Raw genomic sequence first — 20617 nt, 5'->3', positions numbered from 1 at the left:
AAATATTCCCCCCTTGTAGCTGACAAGATGCTAGGCTTTCTCAGTAGAGGGCGCTGGAGAGGCACTGCGCCAAGAAAGAGTGTTGTTCCTGCTTCAGTGGACTAAATTGACAGGCTCTTCAGAATCCAGCTTTCCCCCCATACCTACCCAGCTTCTTCAGCACAGGCAGCTTCTCCAACATTAGGCTCCTGCAGCACGGGCGGATGCTCCCGTGTCCAGCCCCCCAACCCCCCAAAGAAGGCCTCCCCCCACTCAGCAGCTGTAGTACACAGTGGCTAGCAGGAACCCTCCAGGCATGTATGTTAAGGGCGAGTCCCTGGTCAGACAGCGGCTGTGAACAGACTCTTCCAGTACCCTAGAGGATGGATTTCTAGCAAGATCCCCTGGCACAAACCCTCCAGCGAAGTCTGGATTTCAGTTCTGGGGTGCGTGGTGGATGGGAGGAGGTTCTTCATCGGGTGCTCTATCTAAACTCCTTATATCTGCTATTTCTATATCTGGTAGAGTTTTCTCTATTTCTTATGAGCCAATCCCTCATTATCCCAATTCCCTGTCATTGCTAACAATCCTTTATCTTAAACTGCCTGTTCAAATTACTGTGCGCCTCCTCTCTCCTGATTGGACCTAGACTGAGACAATACCCCCAGAAGCAAAATGAAAATCAAACATCTTTTTAAAGATACCTTCAGTTCAGTTCAGTTCAGTTGCTCAGTCGTGTCCGACTCTTTGCGACCCCATGAATCGCAGCACGCCAGGCCTCCCTGTCCATCACCAACTCCCAGAGCTCACTCAGACTCACCTCCATCGAGTCCGTGATGCCATCCAGCCATCTCATCCTCTGTTGTCCCCTTTCCTCCTGCCCCCAATCCCTCCCAGCATCAGAGTCTTTCCCAATGAGTCAGCTCTGAGCATGAGGTGGCCAAAGTACTGGAGTTTCAGCTTTAGCATCATTCCTTCCAAAGAAATCCCAAGGCTGATCTCCTTTGTACTTAATATAAACAGAAGTTTCCCATGACAAAAAGTTTAGCTGTACAGAAATGAAATAAGACATTTAAAGAAATGGAGATAATTTACATAGTTGGGATTTAGGTAGCTAAGAAAAAGGAAAGCACATAGACTTGTCTTAAGCTTTTCTACTGCTACAAACAGTTCAAATCATCATAATCATGTTTGTTTATGTTGAGACGAGCAAGATGTATGTTTTATAATCCTGGGAGGGTCTTTGCAGTGCCCCAGATACCGAAAACTGGCTTAATGCTAAATTAAATGCAGGACAATCACAGACAACCCAATGACTTCCAAGTTTTACTTCCCTTCTTCAGTAAAAAATTTTCAAATCCTTCTGTCATCTTTAAGGAAACATTTCTCAAGTGTTTAAGTAGCATTCAGAAGACTATGAAAGGGAGAAGAAAAGTTCACTAACCAAGAGCATGGGCAAGTTACATCACGTCACTGGACACCAGTTTCCTCATCTGAGAAAGGGAGATAAAGACAGCGCCTACCTCACAGGGTTCCTGTCAGGACTGAATAAGTAAAGATACGCAATGCATTTAAACTTATGCCTAGCAAGTAAGTGTATGCTATTATTCCCATCATCCATGATCCTATTGCTGAAATGCTATTACTTTTACAACTATAAAATAGACACTACATAATTTCAACAAGAGAATCAACATTTTATATAAGCAGTTAGGCTAAGTAAGCGGCAGGAAAAGTGTCCTGTATGTCCAGTAGCCTTATACCAATATGGGATTTAGTCAAGTAGTGACTGCCTGCATCAGAAATATTTACCATCTAAGTAGCTTCTCAGGCAAGTTTTGCTAACATTTTAATTCTATTAATAGTAAACATAAACTTTATAAATGTTAAGCCTATATAACTTTATAAATGTATAAATATTGTCTATGGCATAATAATAATCATTCAAACTTCTTATATATTAGAATGAAGTCTCTTTTTAAAATTTATTTTTAATTGAAGGATAATTGCTTTACAATATTGTGTTGGTTTCTGCCATACATCAACATGAATCAGCCATGGGTATATACATGCCCCCTCCCTCTTGAACCTCCCTCCCACTTCCCACCCCTCGAGGTTGTCACAGAGCCCCAGTTTGAGTTCACTGAAGGCTACTTTTTTTTCCTAAGAATTTGGGGTTGCAGAAAAAGCGAGGTTTCCTCAAAGTTTAGTGAGTTTTTTAAGTTTTATACCTTAGATATTATCTTTGGGTTTAACTCTTACTGACTCTAACTTCAGACAAGGGTTTTTACCTTCTCAAATCCTAGTCTCTTCTCCTGTAGCATAAGAATGGCAATGCCTATGATGAAAGATGGTCACAGGAATTAAATGAGATAGGGAGTTCCCTGGCAGTCCAGTGGTTAGGACTTGGAGCTTCCAATGCAGGGGGCCCAGGTTTGATCCCTAGTTGGGGAACTAAGAACCCTAAGCTGTGTGATATAGCCAAAAAAAAATTAAATAAGATAATGTGTGTAAAGCTGGCATCATGCATGACATCACCACTGCTCAGTAAGGGAAGGAATCAATCAGCCCTTCTTGTTACTACTGCTGAGGATTTTATTACCTAACTTTTTGCCTTATTAATTCCATTACCTCTTTTTTAAACAAGTATGTGTCAGAAGGAGGCCCTATAACATCAATGTGTGTCTTATAGAAATTAACCAGAACATGAAGGTGACTCAAACTTAGCTGCTTGCATGCCAGCTTAATATTTTCTTTCTCTCTATCTTCCTTTCCTTCTAAAAGAAGTGTCTCCTTTCTAAGCTCAAAGTGAAGAGCATGTGAATATTTCTCAATGAACTCTTTTACCTGTTTTTCATTGTTTGACTGAGAACTACCTTGAGCATTCTTTATACAAAGTGTAGTAATTTCACCATCCACTGTCTCTTGACATAGAACATGCAATGTTCTCAGTGTGCTTTCATAAAAGTCTGTCTTCTTTTTCAGGTAAAGGAAAGTATCTGTGTCAAGAACAAGACTTTCTCCTCTTTTCGTAGCCTCAGGTGTCAACCACCTGGGGGTCTTTAAAGAGTGACTACTTCTCCGTGTACTTCCCCTGGGGCTCTGTCTATTCCTATTTTTTTCTGAAAGAAAACTTGCTTTTAATAGCAAAGATTCTTTGAGCTTCTTGATAGCCAGAAATGTTCCTTGAACGGAGATTCTTCCATTGGCTTCCAAAGGACTTAAGCATAACGTTGGGATTTCCATTTTCAGGTCCATTACCAGACTTTCTAGACGGATTTGACTCCGAAAAACAGAAAGATCAAGGACAGCCTTTACAGAGCTGAAGACCTAAAATTAAACAGAAAAGTTAAAACAGCACCACCTAGGGGAAAGACTGCATAAATACATTCTTGTTTTGCCACTTTCTGTCTGCCCAGCGGCAGCCCTAACGCGTCCTCCAAGGGGCCCCACAACCTATCAAGGCCACAGTGTTCCATTTGAGGTTCACAGTTCCTCACTGGATTCTCCCAAATAGAGTTGATTAAATATTATTTAGAGGCAGAATGCTTTTTTGAATCAAAGTTTTAAGCAGAACGCATATGTGAACTGTTGCAGGGGTGCTCTGTGGATACGGGTCCCTGGAGAGAGCCCTCCCTCCTCATGAGAAGGTCACTGGATGGCTGCAGAGAACCCTACCTTTGTTACAGAATAGTTTTAAATCAATGCTTTGAATTTTACTTTTTCCTCTTACTTCCTCCTTACCTGTGTCTTCAAAGCTCCTTTTTAATGTTCATCCAAATTGGTTTCTTACCCCACAAAATAAGTCTTTAGATAGATGCCAGACATCATCCATGACCGTATAAGAGCTCATTGTCTTGATACTTTAAAAGTATCAAGAGCATCATAGAAAAACAGGAAAATAGAACAAGCAATAACCAAAAAACTCTCAAGACACAGGTTTGGCTTTTAACATTGACCCAGGTTAAGGACCTTGCACTTTCTTTCTAGAAGTCATGGGGTGAGGGTGCTTTGTGCCTCCCATGTAGGAGACACTTGGCAGAAAACATGGGATCTAGACAATCAACATGCCTTCAGCATCACACCTACCTTTTCACTGAAGTGGGAGACTATGAGTTGAGCAGATCCAACCATGCCTTCTATACAGTGTTTCTTTTTTCTGACGACATTCTCTGCAACTAAGTGGAAGGGGGGCCTTTAGAAAGTTTTGCGGCACAATACAGTAATAATTATTTTAATTAATAGTAATAGAGATGTTCAGTTCTTTTAAAACACCTAAGATTTTTTTCTGTTTTTCCTCTAAATTCAGCATTTAAATCCTTTTCCTTCTAGTTTAACGTATTAAAATTTAAACGTATGTATACATATATATATATAAAACACATGTTTGTTATGTATGTTACATATGTAACAAACACCTAAAAGTAAAGCCCCCACCACTCTGTTAATTACGGTCATGAGGAGACTTCACCTTTCTGAATCCAGGATATCACACTATTCTGGCTGGTTTTCCTCCGATTCACTGGCTGACCTGCTCAGTCTCCTTCACCAATTCTCCTTCCCTCCCCCTTCTCTCAAGGCATCAGCATGCACCATCCACGAGGCTAGAGGGGTGAACAGCTCCGCACACCCAACTTTCTCAACCTAAGTCAGGTGTAGGCCAGGGAGAGACTGGCTCAATGTGACCTCAGACCCAAGCCATATTTCCCCAGTCCAACTTTGCCATTAATAAAACAGTACTTTTTTATGAAGTTATGGATAGCTTTTGTGGGGCTTTTTTCTGTATTTTACAAGTTGTCTACAATAAAATGTATCACCTTTATCTCATGATATAGATGGATATAAAATACAGAAAACAAGAAGTCTTTAAGACTTTTTCGGTTACTGACAACTCTATCATAAGGCACTTTCACATACAGTCTTCCTAATGCACTACTGTGCCACTTTTATATTCAAGAATAGAATTACTGTTTTTTAAATTTAAACTTTACAAATCCCATGAATTATTTTGTTGTTGCTTTTGTTGCTGCCACTGTTTAGTCACTAAGTTGTGTCCTTCTCTTTGTGACCCCATGGACTGCAGCACACCAGGCTTCCCTGTCCTTCACTATCTCAGAGTTTGCTCAAACTCATGTCCATCAAGTTGGTGATGCTATCCAACCATCTCATGAATTATTCTACTGCAGTTCAATTTTTCATTTCATTCAAGAAGTATTTCTAAGGTTATAAACATTTGATTTGGAAATACCTGTTTTTTCTTTGAATGTTACATATGCAACTCCCTTCGTTCTTGTTGGATATATCACATCTTCAACAACGCCACCCCCACCGTCAGTATCTTCAAAGTGAATCTTCACTACTGTGGTCAGTAACTGGTCATCAAGGTCAGTTGGAAGACCAGCAACTACAACTGTTCTTTCAGAAGCTTTGGATTCCTTAACATTCAAAACTGATGCCTGTGAAAGAAACAATACGATGCTTTTTAAGTATCTGATTCTACTTATTATAGGCAATATTACACACCAGTGGGAAAGGCTATTTTATTTAATAGACTTTATTCAATAAAGGCCCTCTGGGACTGATCAGATACCTGAAGAGAAAAATAAGGAAAGGAGCCTGGCCTCACAACATATACCATCATAAATGCTATATAAATTTGAGAGTTAAAATGGAAAATGTAAAGCCTTTTTTTTAAGAAATGGAAAACACTGCTTAATATTTGTCAGATGTTAGAAAGACCTAAAAATAACAGTAATCACAAAGGAAAAAATTAAGAGAGAGTTTTCTAAATCAAATTTTTTTTTAAGTCAAGCTAATCACAAAATGTGGTAGTTTGGAGTTGACTGTCTTCTTGAATGTAGAGTTGAAAGTACATAAGACAATAAGAAATACATTCTCTTTTTGGTCAAAACTAGGGAAAAGTCACCATAAAAAAATAAATGAAACCCTACCAATAATATTGGGACTGCAGTGGAGTAAACCCTACCTTTCAGCACACATCTAGACACAACCCAACCACTGAGCACATGCTATTGCAGACCATGGAACCCTGGACACAGGATCAGCTGCAAGCAGATCCTTCCCTGAGTTCACTCTCGGTTCGGTTCAGTTCAGTCGCTCAGTCGTGTCCGACTCTTTGTGACCCCATGAACTCAGCACGCCAGGCCTCCCTGTCCATCACCAACTCCCAGAGGTTACCCAAACTCATGTCCATTGAGTCGGTGATGCCATCCAACCGTCTCATCCTCTGTCATCCCCTTCTCCTCCTGCCTTCAAACTTTCCCAGCATCAGGGTCTTTTCTAGTGAGTCAGTTCTTTGCATCAGGTGGCCAAAGTATTGGAGCTTCAGCTTCAACATCAGTCATTCCAATGAACACCCAGGACTGATCTCCTTTAGGATGGACTGGATGGATCTCCTTGCAGTCCAAGGAACTCTCAAGAGTCTTCTCCAACACCACAGTTCAAAAGCATCAATTCTTTGGTGCTCAGCTTTCCTTACAGTCCAACTCTCACGTCCATACATGACCACTGGAAAAACCATAGCCTTGACTAGATGGACCTTTGTTGACAAAGTAATGTCTCTGCTTTTTAATATGCTGTCTAGGTTGGTCATAACTTTCCTCCAAAGAGTAAGCGTCTTTTAATTTCATGGCTGAAATCACCATCTGCAGTGATTTTGGAGCCCAGAAAAATAAAGTCAGCTACTGTTTCCACTGTTTCCCCATCTATTTGCCAGGAAGTGATGGGACCAGATGCCATGATCTTCGTTTTCTGAATGTTGAGCTTTAAGCCAACTTTTTCACTCTCCTCTTTCACTTTCATCAGAGACTCTTTAGTTCTTCTTCACTTTCTGCCATAAGGGTGGTGTCATCTGCATATCTGAGGTTATTGATATTTCTCCCAGCAATCTTGATTCCAGCTTGTGGTTTTTCCAGCCCAGCGTTTCTCATGATGTACTCTGCATATAAGTTAAATAAGCAGGGTGACAATATACAGCCTTGACGTACTCCTTTTCCTATTTGGAACCAGTCTGTTTTTCCATGTCCAGTTCTAACTGTTGCTTCCTGACCTATACAGGTTTCTCAAGAGGCAGGTCAGGTGGTCTGGTATTCCCATCTCTCTCAGAATTTTCCACATTTTATTGTTATCCACACAGTCAAAGGTGTTGGCATAGTCAATAAAGCAGAAATAGATTTTTTTTTTTTTGGAACTCTCTTGCTTTTTCAATAATCCAACAGATGTTGGCAATTTGATCTCTGGTTCCTCTGCCTTTTCTAAAACCAGCTTGAACATCTGGAAGTTCACAGTTCATGTATTGCTGAAGCCTGGCTTGGAGAATTTTGAGCATTACTTTACTAGTGTGTGAGATGAGTGCCATTGTGCGGTAGTTTGAGCATTCTTTGGCATTGCCTTTCTTTGAGATTGGAATGAAAACTGACCTTTTCCAGTCCTGTGGCTACTGCTGAGTTCTCCAAATTTGCTGGCATATTGAGTGCAGCACTTTCACAGCATCATCTTCTGGGATTTGAAATAGCTCAACTGGAATTCCATCACCTCCACTAGCTTTATTTGTAGTGATGCTTCCTAAGGCCCACTTGAGTTCACATTCCAGGATATCTGGCTCTAGGTGAGTGATCACACCATCGTGATTGTCTGGGTCATGAAGATCTTTTTGTACAGTTCTTCTATGTGTTCTTGCCACCTCTTTTTAGTATCTTCTGCTTCTGTTAGGTACATAGCATTTCTGTCCTTTATTGAGCCCATCTTTGCATGAAATGTTCCCCAGGTATCTCTATTTCCTTGAAGAGATCTCTAGTCTTTCCCATTCTATTGTTTTCCTCTATTTCTTCATCACTGAGGAAGGCTTTGTTATCTCTCCTTGCTATTCTTTGGAACTCTGCATTCAAATGGGTATATCTTTCCTTTTCTCCTTTGCTTTTTTGCTTCTCTTCTTTTCACAGCTATTTGTAAGGCCTCCTCAAACAGGCCTTACAAAGAAATGCCTTTTTGCATTTCTTTTTCTTAGGGATGGTCTTGATCCCTGTCTCCTGTACAATGTCACAAACCTCCATCCACAATTCATCAGGCCCTCTGTCTATCAGATCTAGTCCCTTAAATCTATTTCTCACTTCCACTGTATAATCATAAGAGATTATGATTCTAATACACTCTCTCTTAACTTCTTATATTAATGTTTTAATTTATTCCCCAGCTCATTTAGGGAACTGGACCTATAAACTTCTCACAATGCTTGTATAGGTAGTCCAGCCTGATTGCACCAGAATGCGGATATAATCTATTCCTAAATTATCCCCGAGGACAGGATGTCTCATGGGTCCAAGTCATGGTTGATCAATCACAAAGATGTCTTGGTTTTCAGTTCAAAGAACTCTGTATACTCAGAGTCAGACTTTACTGTCGATAGGCAAACTGCTTCTGACCTCCCAGATAAGGAAAACAGTCTAAGCACACATACAATGTCCTATCCCAAAAGTACATTAAAATAAAAATGAAAATAGAATTAAAAAGAGAATAAATCCAGTTAAGGGGAGCAGCAGCAGCACAGGAGAGATTCAAATTTCTTGAAGACTGGAAAGACATAATAGTATGTGGAAGGATATGACAGGGGAAACCCAGAGTAAAGAAGTGGGGGCTGCAATGGAAAGGGGACAACCTTCTTGGCAGAACCTCAGAAATTAAAAAAGGGAACAAAACCAAAATGATTAGTTGAAAAGCTAGCAGCAAGGCAAAACTAAATGAACATTCTAGGGAGAATCTGACCTGCTAGTATGGGTGCTGGCACCCCAGAGCAAACACCCCTCCCCCGCTTTCTGGTATTTGAAAAAGCCCAAGCCTAAAGATCATCAGAAAATTAAAGCATGGCATGTTTGGAATAAATTACAGACTACAAATAAAGACTCTATTTGACACAGCTGCTAGGAATATTTTTTTGTAACTGGAAAAAGGAAAAACACACATGATATTGGACCAAGAGGAGAAAAAGTAATACAGGATCTATTAGTCCCTGCTGTAAGCAATACTTACTGTTTGCATAATGACATGAACACTCTCATAAACTTTTAGATGAATTCTGTAAAAATCTTCAAAATTACCGCAGACTTAAATATGATTACAGAATAATATGGAATCATTCAACCCTAAAGGCAAAACTAACAGAAGCTGAGAAAAAAAGAAAAATCTAACTTATATTACAGAAAATCATGTAAATACTATCAAGATCTTAAGTGTTTTATGAAAGAAACAAAAATAATTCATAAGAGAATTTAAAATACTATTAAAACTTCCAAACTTGGAAGAAGGGAAAAGGCAGAGTTCACTTCCGTGAAATCGTCATTTATCACAACAGGAATTCAATAGAAAATGACTGAAGCCAATAATAACTGATCTCTCAGTATCTCCTTTGACATTTCAGCCTGTAGTTATTAAAATAGGGTGGCAAAAATGCACCTGCCTTTCTTAGAATACATAATATCTTGTCAATCAGTTGATCAATTAACTAATACAGTATTAACTAAGCATGTGTTCTATCCCTGGCAATATGTTGGGTACCAAAGATGACGCACACAGATATAAAACACCCCTTACCCTGAAATTGTTCCACCATAAAAATTTACTGAACATTTATTATGTGTGAGGCACTTGGACAGGCTTTAGGATTACCAAAACACAAAGGGGACCTCCCTTATGGGCGAGGAGGAGGCAGACACATATATAAATCATTTTAGCAGTGCCTGGTAGACACGAAAAGAAGGTCTTCTTTACAAGAACAGACCAACAACCGAAAATGTGAAAAGGATACAAGACCATTCACAAGAAAATGCTAAAACACACAATAGAAGCCATTCAGAATTAGGAAGCAAGATTAATGCTGGCTAAAGCAGTCAAAGAAGGCTTCATGAAAGAGAGACCTTGATGGCTGAGAAGGCTTCAAGAAAGAGAGACCTTGATGGCTGAGGTCAAATTTTAATTAGTGGTCAAATTTAATTAAAAATGCAAACAGAGTTCACAGCAAAACAAAGGGACAGAGGAGTGGAGGATGCAAATAGCTTCTGTTGAGACAAAGAAAGCAAAGGTCCTTCGTGTCTCCTGAAAGGGAAATTCATAATTGACTCTGTTATGTTAGGTACTTTCAATGGAGCAAAACAGTTTCTTAAAATATTTGGGACAACTCGATTGCATAGGAGACAGGAAAAATATAAAAATGTGTTCCTGCATTCTAGCCCCAAGTGTAAGATGTAATTATCTCAAAATAGTTCTAGAAGAAAAAAAAATGACAGACTATTCAGACATTCAGGGAATCTTGTTTCATACAAGATTTGTCTTGACTTGCTATGCATCTGGCTCTAACAGTCCATGGTTAAAGTGGCTAATGAATAAGCATCCTTTTTGTCCTTCATCAATATCAAAGAAAACCTTTCAATCAATTTAAATTCAGAAAATCTTTTCTTCGCCACTACCTTCAGCCAATACTAGTGTCATATTTCTTTATTCAAATGTCTAAAATTTATCTTTGAAATCAACAGACTGCTATTCATCTCTTCCATCCACCATTAAGAAGAAAAAGAGAGGTCTTGGAGATAGCCTTTTCAACAGTTGTCACATGGAGATACAATTTTTTTGAAATAAGAGCAACATTCTGACCAGGAGCTATCAAGGTGATGGCATTTTCCCTGTATCAGTGATAACGTTTTAAGAGACTTTTGACCATCCTATCAGAAAGCAAAAAGATATAAAGAAAAATTGAATTTATTTTTGTAAGGAAAGCACTGCTGCTGCTGCTGCTGCTGCTAAGTCGCTTCAGTCGTGTCCGACTCTGTGCGACCCCAGAGATGGCAGCCCACTAGGCTCCCCCGTCCCTTCCTTTACCTACATTCCTTTTCTTAAAATTGGTTTCATTCACGTTGCCTTTACCGCCCTCGGTAAACAAAATCACACTTTAAACTCACAACTGCTTTGGCGTTTCTCACCTGAAATAAAAGGCCCCTGCCACTGTTTTCAGGCGCTTGATGGAAAAAAGGAGCCTGCCTGCTTAGTAGCCCTGTCTTGTCCTGCTCTGTGGGAACCCCCTGGACTGTAGACCTCCAGGCTCCTCTCTGTCTATGGGATTTCCCAGGCGAGAATACTGGAGTGGGTTGCCATGTCCTCCTCCAAGGGATTTTCCCCACCCGATGGAAAGAACACGGAAGTCTAAATCTTAAATTTGCTAACAATTCTTGCGAGGCATCAAAGATGGTGACAACACAACGCCCTTTGTGTCTAGAGAAAGAACTAAGGCCACAAGAGAAAAGAATTCCCGCTAAGACACCACGCTGCTTTCCCAACTTGTGTCCTTGGCTCCAACTCTTCGGGCTGGCCCTTTAACAAAGGAAACGGTGGCCTCCATTTCTGGGCAGTTCTCTGCGCTCCTGTTCCCCAAAGCGTGGGAGGACAACAGTTCGCCCTAACACTGCCACTCCCCGACCAAACGGCTGTGTCCGGGACAGCCGGGCACTTGGTGCGGGAGGCGGCCGCGGCGATGCGCGCCTTCGGAGCTGGCCGCACAGCCGCGGTCAATTTCAGGACGCGCCCAACTGCCACCCCGGCAGGTGCGGAAAGGCTGGGCTGGGTTTGCCTCTGGGGTCCCTCCTCGCGCCTCCTCCGGTCACCCCTCACTCACGCCTGTCCTCTGGATCTTGGGGGACCGGATGACGACACGGGGACCACTCCGCCCTGCAAAACCCAAAACAAAAGCAACTTGCCATGGCGGGGAAGAGACTCGCCTTCGGCTGCCGGCGGGGCCCAGAGCTGGGGGAGCCTGGGCGGGCGCACAGGTTTTGGTTTCGGTTTTCTGTTCCCGCTCTCTTGGAGACCGCCTCTCCACCCCACCCCGCGGTTCTGCTGCCTGGAGGCCTCGGGAGGGGAGCAGGGACCTGGGACAGCGGCTGTCAGGACGCCCCCGATAGTTTTGCAACTTTTGAAACCAAGCTGGAGAGAGGCCGGAGGATTCCTCGGTGGGAGTGCGGGGATTCTCCCCGTGGCTGTGTCCTGTGCGCAGTAGAATCTGAATGATCCTTCTTGACGCCCTCATTATCTCCCTAGCCCTGTTCCCACCACGCCGTGCTTGTTTCTCCTCTTGTCACCTACCCAGGGCCAGTAGCCAGGTGCGCAGGGCGCAGGATGGACGGCTCACTGTCCCTGCCAAAAAAGAGCTCACCACCCTGTCCACCCGGTGCTCAGATTCCTCAGCCAGACACCTACTGGGACACCGGGAATCTATATACATAGCTTCAGAGTCAAAGAGAGCATGAATAAGAAAAGCAGGTGGCTGACTAGTATGCAGAAATCCAATTCCACGACTAAGAAATACAAGCTGATATCAGAACAGAATCCCTTTCTCTGAGGATTAGATTGGCAAAAATTTAAAAGTCTTGGTAATACCCATTGTTCGCCAGTGTGGGGAAGCATCAATGTTGCTGCAACTGTAGACAGGTATAAACATTTTAAGGATTTTGGCCCCTCTCAAAAATGTAAAGTGCAAAATTAAAAAAAAAAAAAGTTAAAATGCATAAATCCTTAGAATTAGCAACTCCATTTTCAGAACTGAACTGAAGTTACAGTGCACAAGAATAACTAAGATATTGTACAGAAATTTTAACTGTGCATTGCTTGAAATACAACTTTTTTTCAGACACTGGCATCCACCCAGTTTAACCAAGAATATAACTATTTATTATATGGCCAATGGCACGTTTAATGAGCCAGGCCTAGGGCTATGAAGATTTTAAAACAGTGAGGTAAATCTATGTGCAATTCCCCAATTATATTTTATATTCAGATCCCTGCACTTGAAAGCCCACTCTAATGTCCGATAAGCATGTAAAATTTAGTGAGAACTTCCTCCCATTCTTCTCTCTTGGTAAACTGCGCTAGCACCCACCAAGGAGCTTAAATTCAAGACTCACTTGTCTTCCTTAATCCCTCTTTTCCCAGCTGGGTTAGTACGTTCCATTAACTGCACACTCTCCAACTTTATTTCTACCACCCAAATCAACCCAGCCTTTTGGCCTAGTTCCCCTTCAATTCATGCCGGATACCACACCCAGTAAGATATTTTTTAAATGTACATCAGGTTTGATCACTGTTCAACACTTCATTGTTTTTCCATTGCACTTTGAATAAGATTTACATCCCCACCAAGGGGGTTTCCCTGGCCCTGCTTCTACCTCTAGGCCTTGTTGGCTCCTCCCTGATATTCACTTAACTGCCTCACTGCTTTCAGAGAAGCCTTGGCTCAAATGAGCCCTCTTCAGAGAGACTCTGATCACCGAGTCCAAATTTGTCCCCCCAGTTATTATCCCATCTTAATAACACTCACCTTTTTCTAAACTATCTGCATACCTTCATTTCTTTTCTCTTAAGCCATCACCTGCACCAACACAATACATAGTAGGGTAGTAGGAAGGGGGACCCCTTCAAGGCAGGAGACTGGCTTTTGTCTAACACTCAGAAATGAACTTTCCGAGGAGACATATGTGCTGGCAGAACAAGACATTTTTGGGGGAAGGGGCAACGGGATGGAGAGCAAGAGGGTAAGGGAATCCAGGAGAATCGCTCTGCCATGTGGCTGACAGGCTCAGGTTTTATGGTGATGGGATTAGTTTCCAGGCTCTCTGGCCAATCATTCTGACTCAGGGTCCCTCCTGGTGTGCTGTGCATTGCTCAGCCAAGATGAAATCCAGCAAGAAGGATTCTGGGAGAGTGGTAGGACATATGGGCTGGCATCTCCTCTCTTCTTTTGGCCTATCCTGAATTCTTCCGGTGGGTAGCAGCTTGTTACGATAACTCAAGCAAGTGCCTACTATCAGGCCTGGCCAGGGTGGGCAGTTTTGCTCAGTGGTTTCCCTAACAGTAGTACTGCTCGCCAATATTCTGCTTGTCCTCAATTCAATTTCATGTGGAGGTACTGGCCTTCTCCCTTTGATGCTAGACATGGTCATAAGATTCATTCAGCCAAGAAATGTAAGAATTGATATGTCTAATATTTGGATGGGAAAATTTCACTGCTTTAGCCCAAGAGCCGCCCATGCTCTCTTTGCCTTGGTGCTCATAGAAGCATGTATTGAAAGGAACATGTGTCAGTGAGCCCACACATAGAACACAGCTGCAAGAGGGAGTTGCCTGAACCCATAACAAAATTTACATGATTACGAAATAACTTTGAAGTTTAAAACCACTGAGCCTTTTTTCAGCAATATCACCTAGCATACTCTTATTAGTATATCGAAGACATTAGAATAAAAGAACACCATGAAAATATCTGCAAATCACACATCTGGTCAGGGATTTGTGTTCAGAATACACAAAGAACTGTTACAACTCAAAACTAAGATAACCCACTTTAAAATGGACAAAAATTGAATAGATATTTTGTCAAAGAAGATACATGAATGACTAATATGCACATGAAAATGTGCTCAACATCATTAGTCATTAAAGAAATGCAAATTAAAACAATGAAATGTCACTCCATACTGACTGTAATCAAAAAGACAGATAACAGCAAATGTCAAGAATGTGGAGAAATGAGAACTCTCATGCATTGCTGGTGGGGAAGTAAAATGTTACAGCCATCTTTTAATATAGTTGATCAGTTTTTCTGCATAAATTTACCATGTGACCAGGAAAATTCACTCCTGAATAATCCCCCAAGAGAAATGAAAACATGCAAACACTTACAAGCAAAAATTCATAACATTATACATAATAGCCAAGAAGCAGAAATAACCCAAATGGCCATCAGTTGCTTAATAGATAAAACACATTATGTTGATAAATACATATATATATATACACACACACACACACACACACACAGGTAATACTGCTAGGAAATAAAAAGGGATGAAATACTGATATATGCTATAACAAGGATGAAGCTCAAGAAAATCCTGCTAAGTACAAAAACACTAGACACATAGTGCCACACTTAACCAGAAAAGACAACTATGTGAAGAGAGAAAGTAGAAAAGCAGGGCCTTGGGCTAGAGGTGGAAACAAAGATTAACTGTAGATGGACATGAACACCATAATCCAAGTTGGGAATCCCTCCTTTCCAGGGAATAATGAGAGATCTCAGAATAGAGTCAACAATGCAGGGCTAACTCACCTGTGGAATCAAACCTGGCCTAGATTGACCCTTAACATTGTATGTGCCATCTATTCCAACTTGTATGTGCTTAGAGCATTCCGGATACACTACCCCGCAAAATGACTCCTTGGCATATTGAATATTCCAACCTGAAGGAAATGTGAGGTACTAGAAGGACTTTCTGAACTTCTCCCAAAGCAGGTCGTAAAATTCTCATGTGAGAGGTGCTCTGCCTGTACCCACGGGAAAGGAACATCCTGATCTCCAGAGACAGAGAGATACAGAGAGGAATCTGAGTGAATAGGCTTCACTAAGCTGGGAAAGATTGAGGGCAGGAGGAGAAGGGGACGACAGAGGATGAGATGGTTGGATGCCATCACCGACTCAATGGACATGGGTTTGGGTAGACTCCGGGGATTGGTGATGGACAGGGAGGCCTGGCGTGCTGCGGTTCATGGGGTCGAAAAGAGTTGGACCAGACTGAGCAACTGAACTAAACTGAACTGAAGCTCCCCTCCTTTTATTATAGTTAGCTGATGTTGTTGTTTAGTCATTAAGTCCTGTCTGACTCTTTATGACCCCATGGACTTAGCCTGCCAGGCTCCTCTGTTTATGGGATTTTCCAGGCAACATTACTGGAGTGCGTTGCCATTCCTTCTCTAAGGGATCTTCCCCACCCAGGGACTGAACCCTTGTCTCCTACACTGGCAGGCAGATTCCTTACTGCTGAGCCAGTGGGGAAGCACACTTAGCTGATACTCTGTATCCTCTCATTGCCCTCCTTCCACAACATCACTCTTCAACTCTAGCAAGGAGACACTCAGGTGTAACCATTTCTTCTGGTCTTAATTTCCTTATGAAGGTTCCCAAAAGGAGAAGGCAATGGCACCCCACTCCAGTACTCTTGCCCAGAAAATCCCATGGGTGGAGGAGCCTGGTAGGCTACAGTCCATGGGGTTGCTAAGAGTCAGACACACTGAGCGACTTCACTTTCACTTTTCACTTTCACGCATTGGAGAAGGAAATGGCAACCCACTCCAGTGTTCTTGCCTGGAGAATCCCAGGGACGGGGGAGCCTGGTGGGCTGCCGTCTATGGGGTCGCACAGAGTCGGACACGACTGAAGTGACTTAGCAGCAGCATGTCACATAAAACTGATATTAAATAAATGTGTATACTTTTCTTCTTTTAATCTGACTTTGTCAATGTAATTTCCATATCCAGCCAGGAACTCTAAGAGGCTTAAGGAAAACTTGTGTCTCCCACACCGTGTCAGACTGTCTCTGAGGAATCATGACTCCAAATGTGGCCAAAATAATCCTGGCAGTTTATTACTAAAACTACATCCAGAAGAAAAACATTTAACCTCTTATAGGCCCAGTTAGAAAGCCTCCTATCTCAGTACACTTTTTTCTGCCTCACAGCCTAAGTAAAATCAAGTTGGCTGACATTTTTCTGAATGTTTTTAATCTGTGATACCAGAAAAACAAAAACAAAGCCTATTACTAGATATGTTACCTCTATCTTGATAATTACTTATCTTCTTAAGATGTGGTATTCATTATAAAGATATCCAAAGATAGGATGGAAAGAAAGTTATTTTTAAAGGTGTAGCTGTCAGTGCTGAAATGCAGCAGTGGGATAGTTCTTCACTGCAAAATTTATACAAGTATAGGACTGATGCCTACCTTTCCAGAAAGCAATTGTAGCCATAAGTCAAGATCCTTAAAAGTTAACTTAAAAGCCATAACTTAAGATCCTCAACATATCAACCTAACAACTATCACCTTGAAATAAGGTCAGCAATGCAGAAAGATATTGGGTAACAAGATATACAAGGGTTTATGGACAACTTACCACTGCTAAGTGTGAAAAAAATGGAAACAATCTTAATGTCAAACAACTGGGGAAATAATAGCCTAGGATATATTCATAAGATTAAATGTAACATGGTTTAAAAATGAAAAACTAGAAAAGAGGACATAAAAATATTTTCCATTATCCATGAGGGTAAAGTGTTAATGATTTTTATCATCTTCATTATACTTTGTGTATTTTTCAAGAATAAGCATCCTTTTCTTTTAAGTATTAACTAGATATCATTAATGCTATTCACTCTCCAGTGTTCTTGCCTGGAGTGTCCCAGGGACGGGGGAGCCTCGTGGGCTGCCGTCTATGGGGTCGCACAGAGTCGGACACAACTGAAGGGACTTAGCAGCAGCAGCAGCATACAGTTTTGGCTTTCTGCCTTCCAAGCATATGATGGGACTGAATATCCAAATTCCTTTACAGTTGGGTGGAGCCATATATATAGCTCTAGTTCAGTTGTGAATGGAAGGAACATATTTGGACCGAGAATTTCATTGTCAGTTCAAGACTTCAAAACTCCTTTTCTCTGGCATTGCATCCAGCAATAAAGCTGGTGGTCACTGAGTGTCTACCATGGGCATTCCTCTTGTTGACCCATCATGGACATGTAGCATGAACAGTAAGTGAACTTTTGTTGTTTTAGGTCTCCAAAACTTAGAGATAATTTATCACATTAACATCACATATTCTAACACAATTAATACAGAAACTGGCATTCTGGAGTATTGCTGTATGTGTGTGTGTGTGCACACACACACGCACATGCTCAATTATTCAGTCGTGTCCTACTCTTTGCAGCCCCATGGACTGTAGCCCAACAGGCTTCTCTGTCCGTGGGATTTTCCAGGCAAGAATATTGGATTGGGTTGACATTTCCTCCTCCAAAGGATCTTGTAGGGAAAAAAAAAGAGACAATTCACAACACAATCTGAAACACTTGGCTTTGGCTCAGAGTCCAAGCGGCAGATGATTAGAAAATAGAGATTAGGATGGTAGTCCATTTTATGTAGTGGGAAAACATGTGGTAAAACCATCACACATGATAGCTTGGAAGACAGATAATGTACCTATTAGCTTGCAGTTTTGTTTTTTTTTAAGACAGTGTGAAAACCAGAATTAGTAGCATATGTCTCAGTGAGTTTAACAAAATAGTATAAGAAAGAAATGAGCTTAACAAAGAGTTGGCCAATTTGAAAGCCAGAAAAATGGGGAGTAAAATCCAAAACTATGGGAACTTGCAGAGTTGGACATAAAATCCTTTTCATTCTTAAATGATAAAACTGAAAAGACCTTTGAGTAAAAAAGGCTGATTAGATCTTCTGCAAGGATAAAATCGGTGATCAAATCAAGGTTTAAATCTGAACAAGTTAAGGTCCCTCAGAGTAAAAATGGCAATTAAGGCTGTGGAATTCAATAAACACTTTCAATTAAACAAACTAATTCAGGGAAAAGAAACTATAATAGACTTGATAGACTCAAACCAAGTGAAGACAGGGAGAGAAGAACGGAGCCAAAAAAGCAGAGAATTATAGCTACTCTAAAAAGAGAGGGCGTCCTTTGTAGCTCAGCTGGTAAAGAATCTGCCTGCAATGCAGGAGACCCTGTTTCACTTCCTGGGTCAGAAAGTTGCCCTGAGGAAGGGAATAGGCTTCCTTCTAGAAGGAGTGTATAGGCTATACACTCCAGTATTCTTCGCCTTCCCTGGTGGCTCAGACAGTAGAGAATCTGCCTGCAATGAGGGAGACCTGAGTTTCAATCCCTGGGTTGGGAAGATCCCTGGAGGAGGGCATGGAAACCCACTCCAATATTCTTGCCTGGAGAATCCCCATGGACAGAGCAGGTGTCAAAGAGTCAGACACAATTGAGCACAGCTAAAATCAGAAGTCTAGAAAAACAAAACCAAAGGTATGGCTATTAGCATATGTAAGCTGACCAGACTTTAGTCTATTTTAGTAGAGAGAAAGTCTATTAAGTTTTTTAAATATGCCAGCTAACCAGCCACTGGCCCAGGTAAAGAAACTATGACGGTTCAAAACTTTAAAAACGTGGTCCCAAACACTTATCATAGAAAGTGTACCAAGTGAGGAAGCTTTTCAGCCTCCAAGAAAAATATATTATGAATGTCCATTCTAGATATGGCCCAGGAGAATAATGGAAAAAGAAGAAGGTCCAGGACCTATGAGAAAAATGAGCAAAAGACAAATTTCCAGGGAGTTGCAGTCGCATCAAGAACTCCATAGGATTTCACAATGGCTCTGGCCCAGAGATGGCTTTGTGCCTCCCATTCTTTCCTTTTCCAAATGCAAGAGAGCAGTTATCTTATTCTGGTCCTACTACTGTCTGTGGGAGGGGGGGATATAGAAATTTCCACATATCATCGAGAGTTTTTGCACCTTGAGTTTGATGTTATGATTGGGTGAAATTTGAGGTGTTTTTTTTTTTTTTTGAGGATTTTTTACCTTGGAGATGGGGTGAGTGTATTTTGTGCATGAAGAGGAGTGATCCAAATATTGATAACCAGTAGGACAGCACAGACTACCCTTATTAGTATTCTGGGCTCAGCTATATCCGGTTCTTCTCATTTTTATAAGACAGAATTTTCAAGTCCCCTTATGTTTCAGTGAGGCCATGTGACTTCCTGGTCAGTGAGATATGAGAGGAAATAACACAGGTCACTTTCCAGTCACAGCATTTAATTTCTGGTGCAAGACTTTCCAGACTTCGGTTTCCCCACCTTGATGATTCTGGAAGCATGCCTCAAGATGGGGCCTGAAGTGATCAGGACAGAGTCCCTTACCAATCTCTGCTGGATATTTAGCCTAGTGAGAATTATACTTTTATTCTGCTAGGTCTCTAAGACTTGGAAGGTTGTGTTATCTGAGTGTGACCTAGCCTCTCCTGACTGATAAGTCTACAAACAGCAAAATGCACATGTGACTTCACATATCTGTCTTTTCCTGACATATACTGACAAAATCTTTTCACACATTAATAAGTGGTGCTAGCTCACCCTGGATGCACGATTGAAGGGTTCTTAACATTATATGCAATATATTAAATAGTCAATACAGTATTTTTTGGTAAATTTTTAAAGAAAACCTTCCTCTTGTAAAATCTCTAAAACTCTGGAAATAAGCAGGAACGTCAATGCTTGACTTCTGAGTTTCAGTCACATCACACTAGGTGAAATGGTGAAAGAACCCAAAGGAAAAGTATAATTTTCTAGAATAAGTAACATATCAAAACCATTGTGACAATTCAAAATGAAATGAAATTATCCATTGTACTGCCTGAGGAAGGCCCCCAGAGGAACAAAAGTGACAGTGTCCAACTTTGTTGTAAATGTTAGGAAAAATTTATTTCTGACTGGCAGTCTGCTATAGATTCAAAATGACCCCCTCTGTGCTATGAGACTGTGTCAATCAAAATTAAATGAGGTTCTTTAAATTCTTCGTCTTAATATTTTGGGAAGCTTGAACTAATCTTACTACTTCCAAAGAACAACTGACAAAATGAGAGATCTTTTTTCCCCTAAAATGGTGAACACAAAGATTTATCATAAACTGCCCAGTTTTTAGGTACCATTTCTTATTCCGAAGAGAAATATAAGAGTAATGAATAT

The 20617-nt window shown here is 41.1% G+C and overlaps 1 protein-coding gene across 2 annotated transcripts; it reads right to left on the bottom strand.

Annotated features, from left to right (window-relative positions):
- Positions 1-1945: 1945 nt before the first annotated feature.
- RBM43 (RNA binding motif protein 43) lies at positions 1946-13016 on the bottom strand. 2 transcript variants are annotated; one of them, XM_042243909.2, is made up of 4 exons: positions 11657-13016; positions 5228-5435; positions 4069-4157; positions 1946-3309 (listed from the first exon to the last, which is right to left on the bottom strand). In XM_042243909.2, the coding sequence occupies exons 1-4, from the start codon at positions 12065-12067 to the stop codon at positions 2578-2580; spliced, it is 1440 nt and encodes a 479-aa protein (XP_042099843.1). In that variant the 5' UTR covers positions 12068-13016; the 3' UTR covers positions 1946-2577. The 2 variants fall into 2 exon arrangements, with proteins under 2 accessions (XP_042099843.1, XP_004004756.2); XM_004004707.6 differs by having other exon boundaries at positions 11739-11796.
- Between the last annotated feature and the right edge of the window lie 7601 nt (positions 13017-20617).

The sequence above is a fragment of the Ovis aries genome, chromosome 2, assembly GCF_016772045.2.
Source record: "Ovis aries strain OAR_USU_Benz2616 breed Rambouillet chromosome 2, ARS-UI_Ramb_v3.0, whole genome shotgun sequence".
NCBI lineage: Eukaryota > Metazoa > Chordata > Mammalia > Artiodactyla > Bovidae > Ovis > Ovis aries.
The sequence above is the reverse complement of the archived record's forward strand: the minus strand, read 5'-3'. Positions and strand labels throughout refer to the sequence as shown.

What these genes read in the sequence shown, in the direction of transcription:
- RBM43 (XM_042243909.2), bottom strand. Translation starts at nt 12,067, where the DNA reads ATGAGGGCGTCAAGAAGGATCATTCAGATTCTACTGCGCACAGGACAC. An exon ending in CCAAGATCCAGAGGACAGGC is followed by an intron (nt 5,436 to 11,656) that starts GTGAGTGAGGGG and finishes TTTCTTTCACAG; the next exon opens with GCATCAGTTTTGAATGTTAA. An exon ending in TCTCCCACTTCAGTGAAAAG is followed by an intron (nt 3,310 to 4,068) that starts GTAGGTGTGATG and finishes GTTTAATTTTAG; the next exon opens with GTCTTCAGCTCTGTAAAGGC.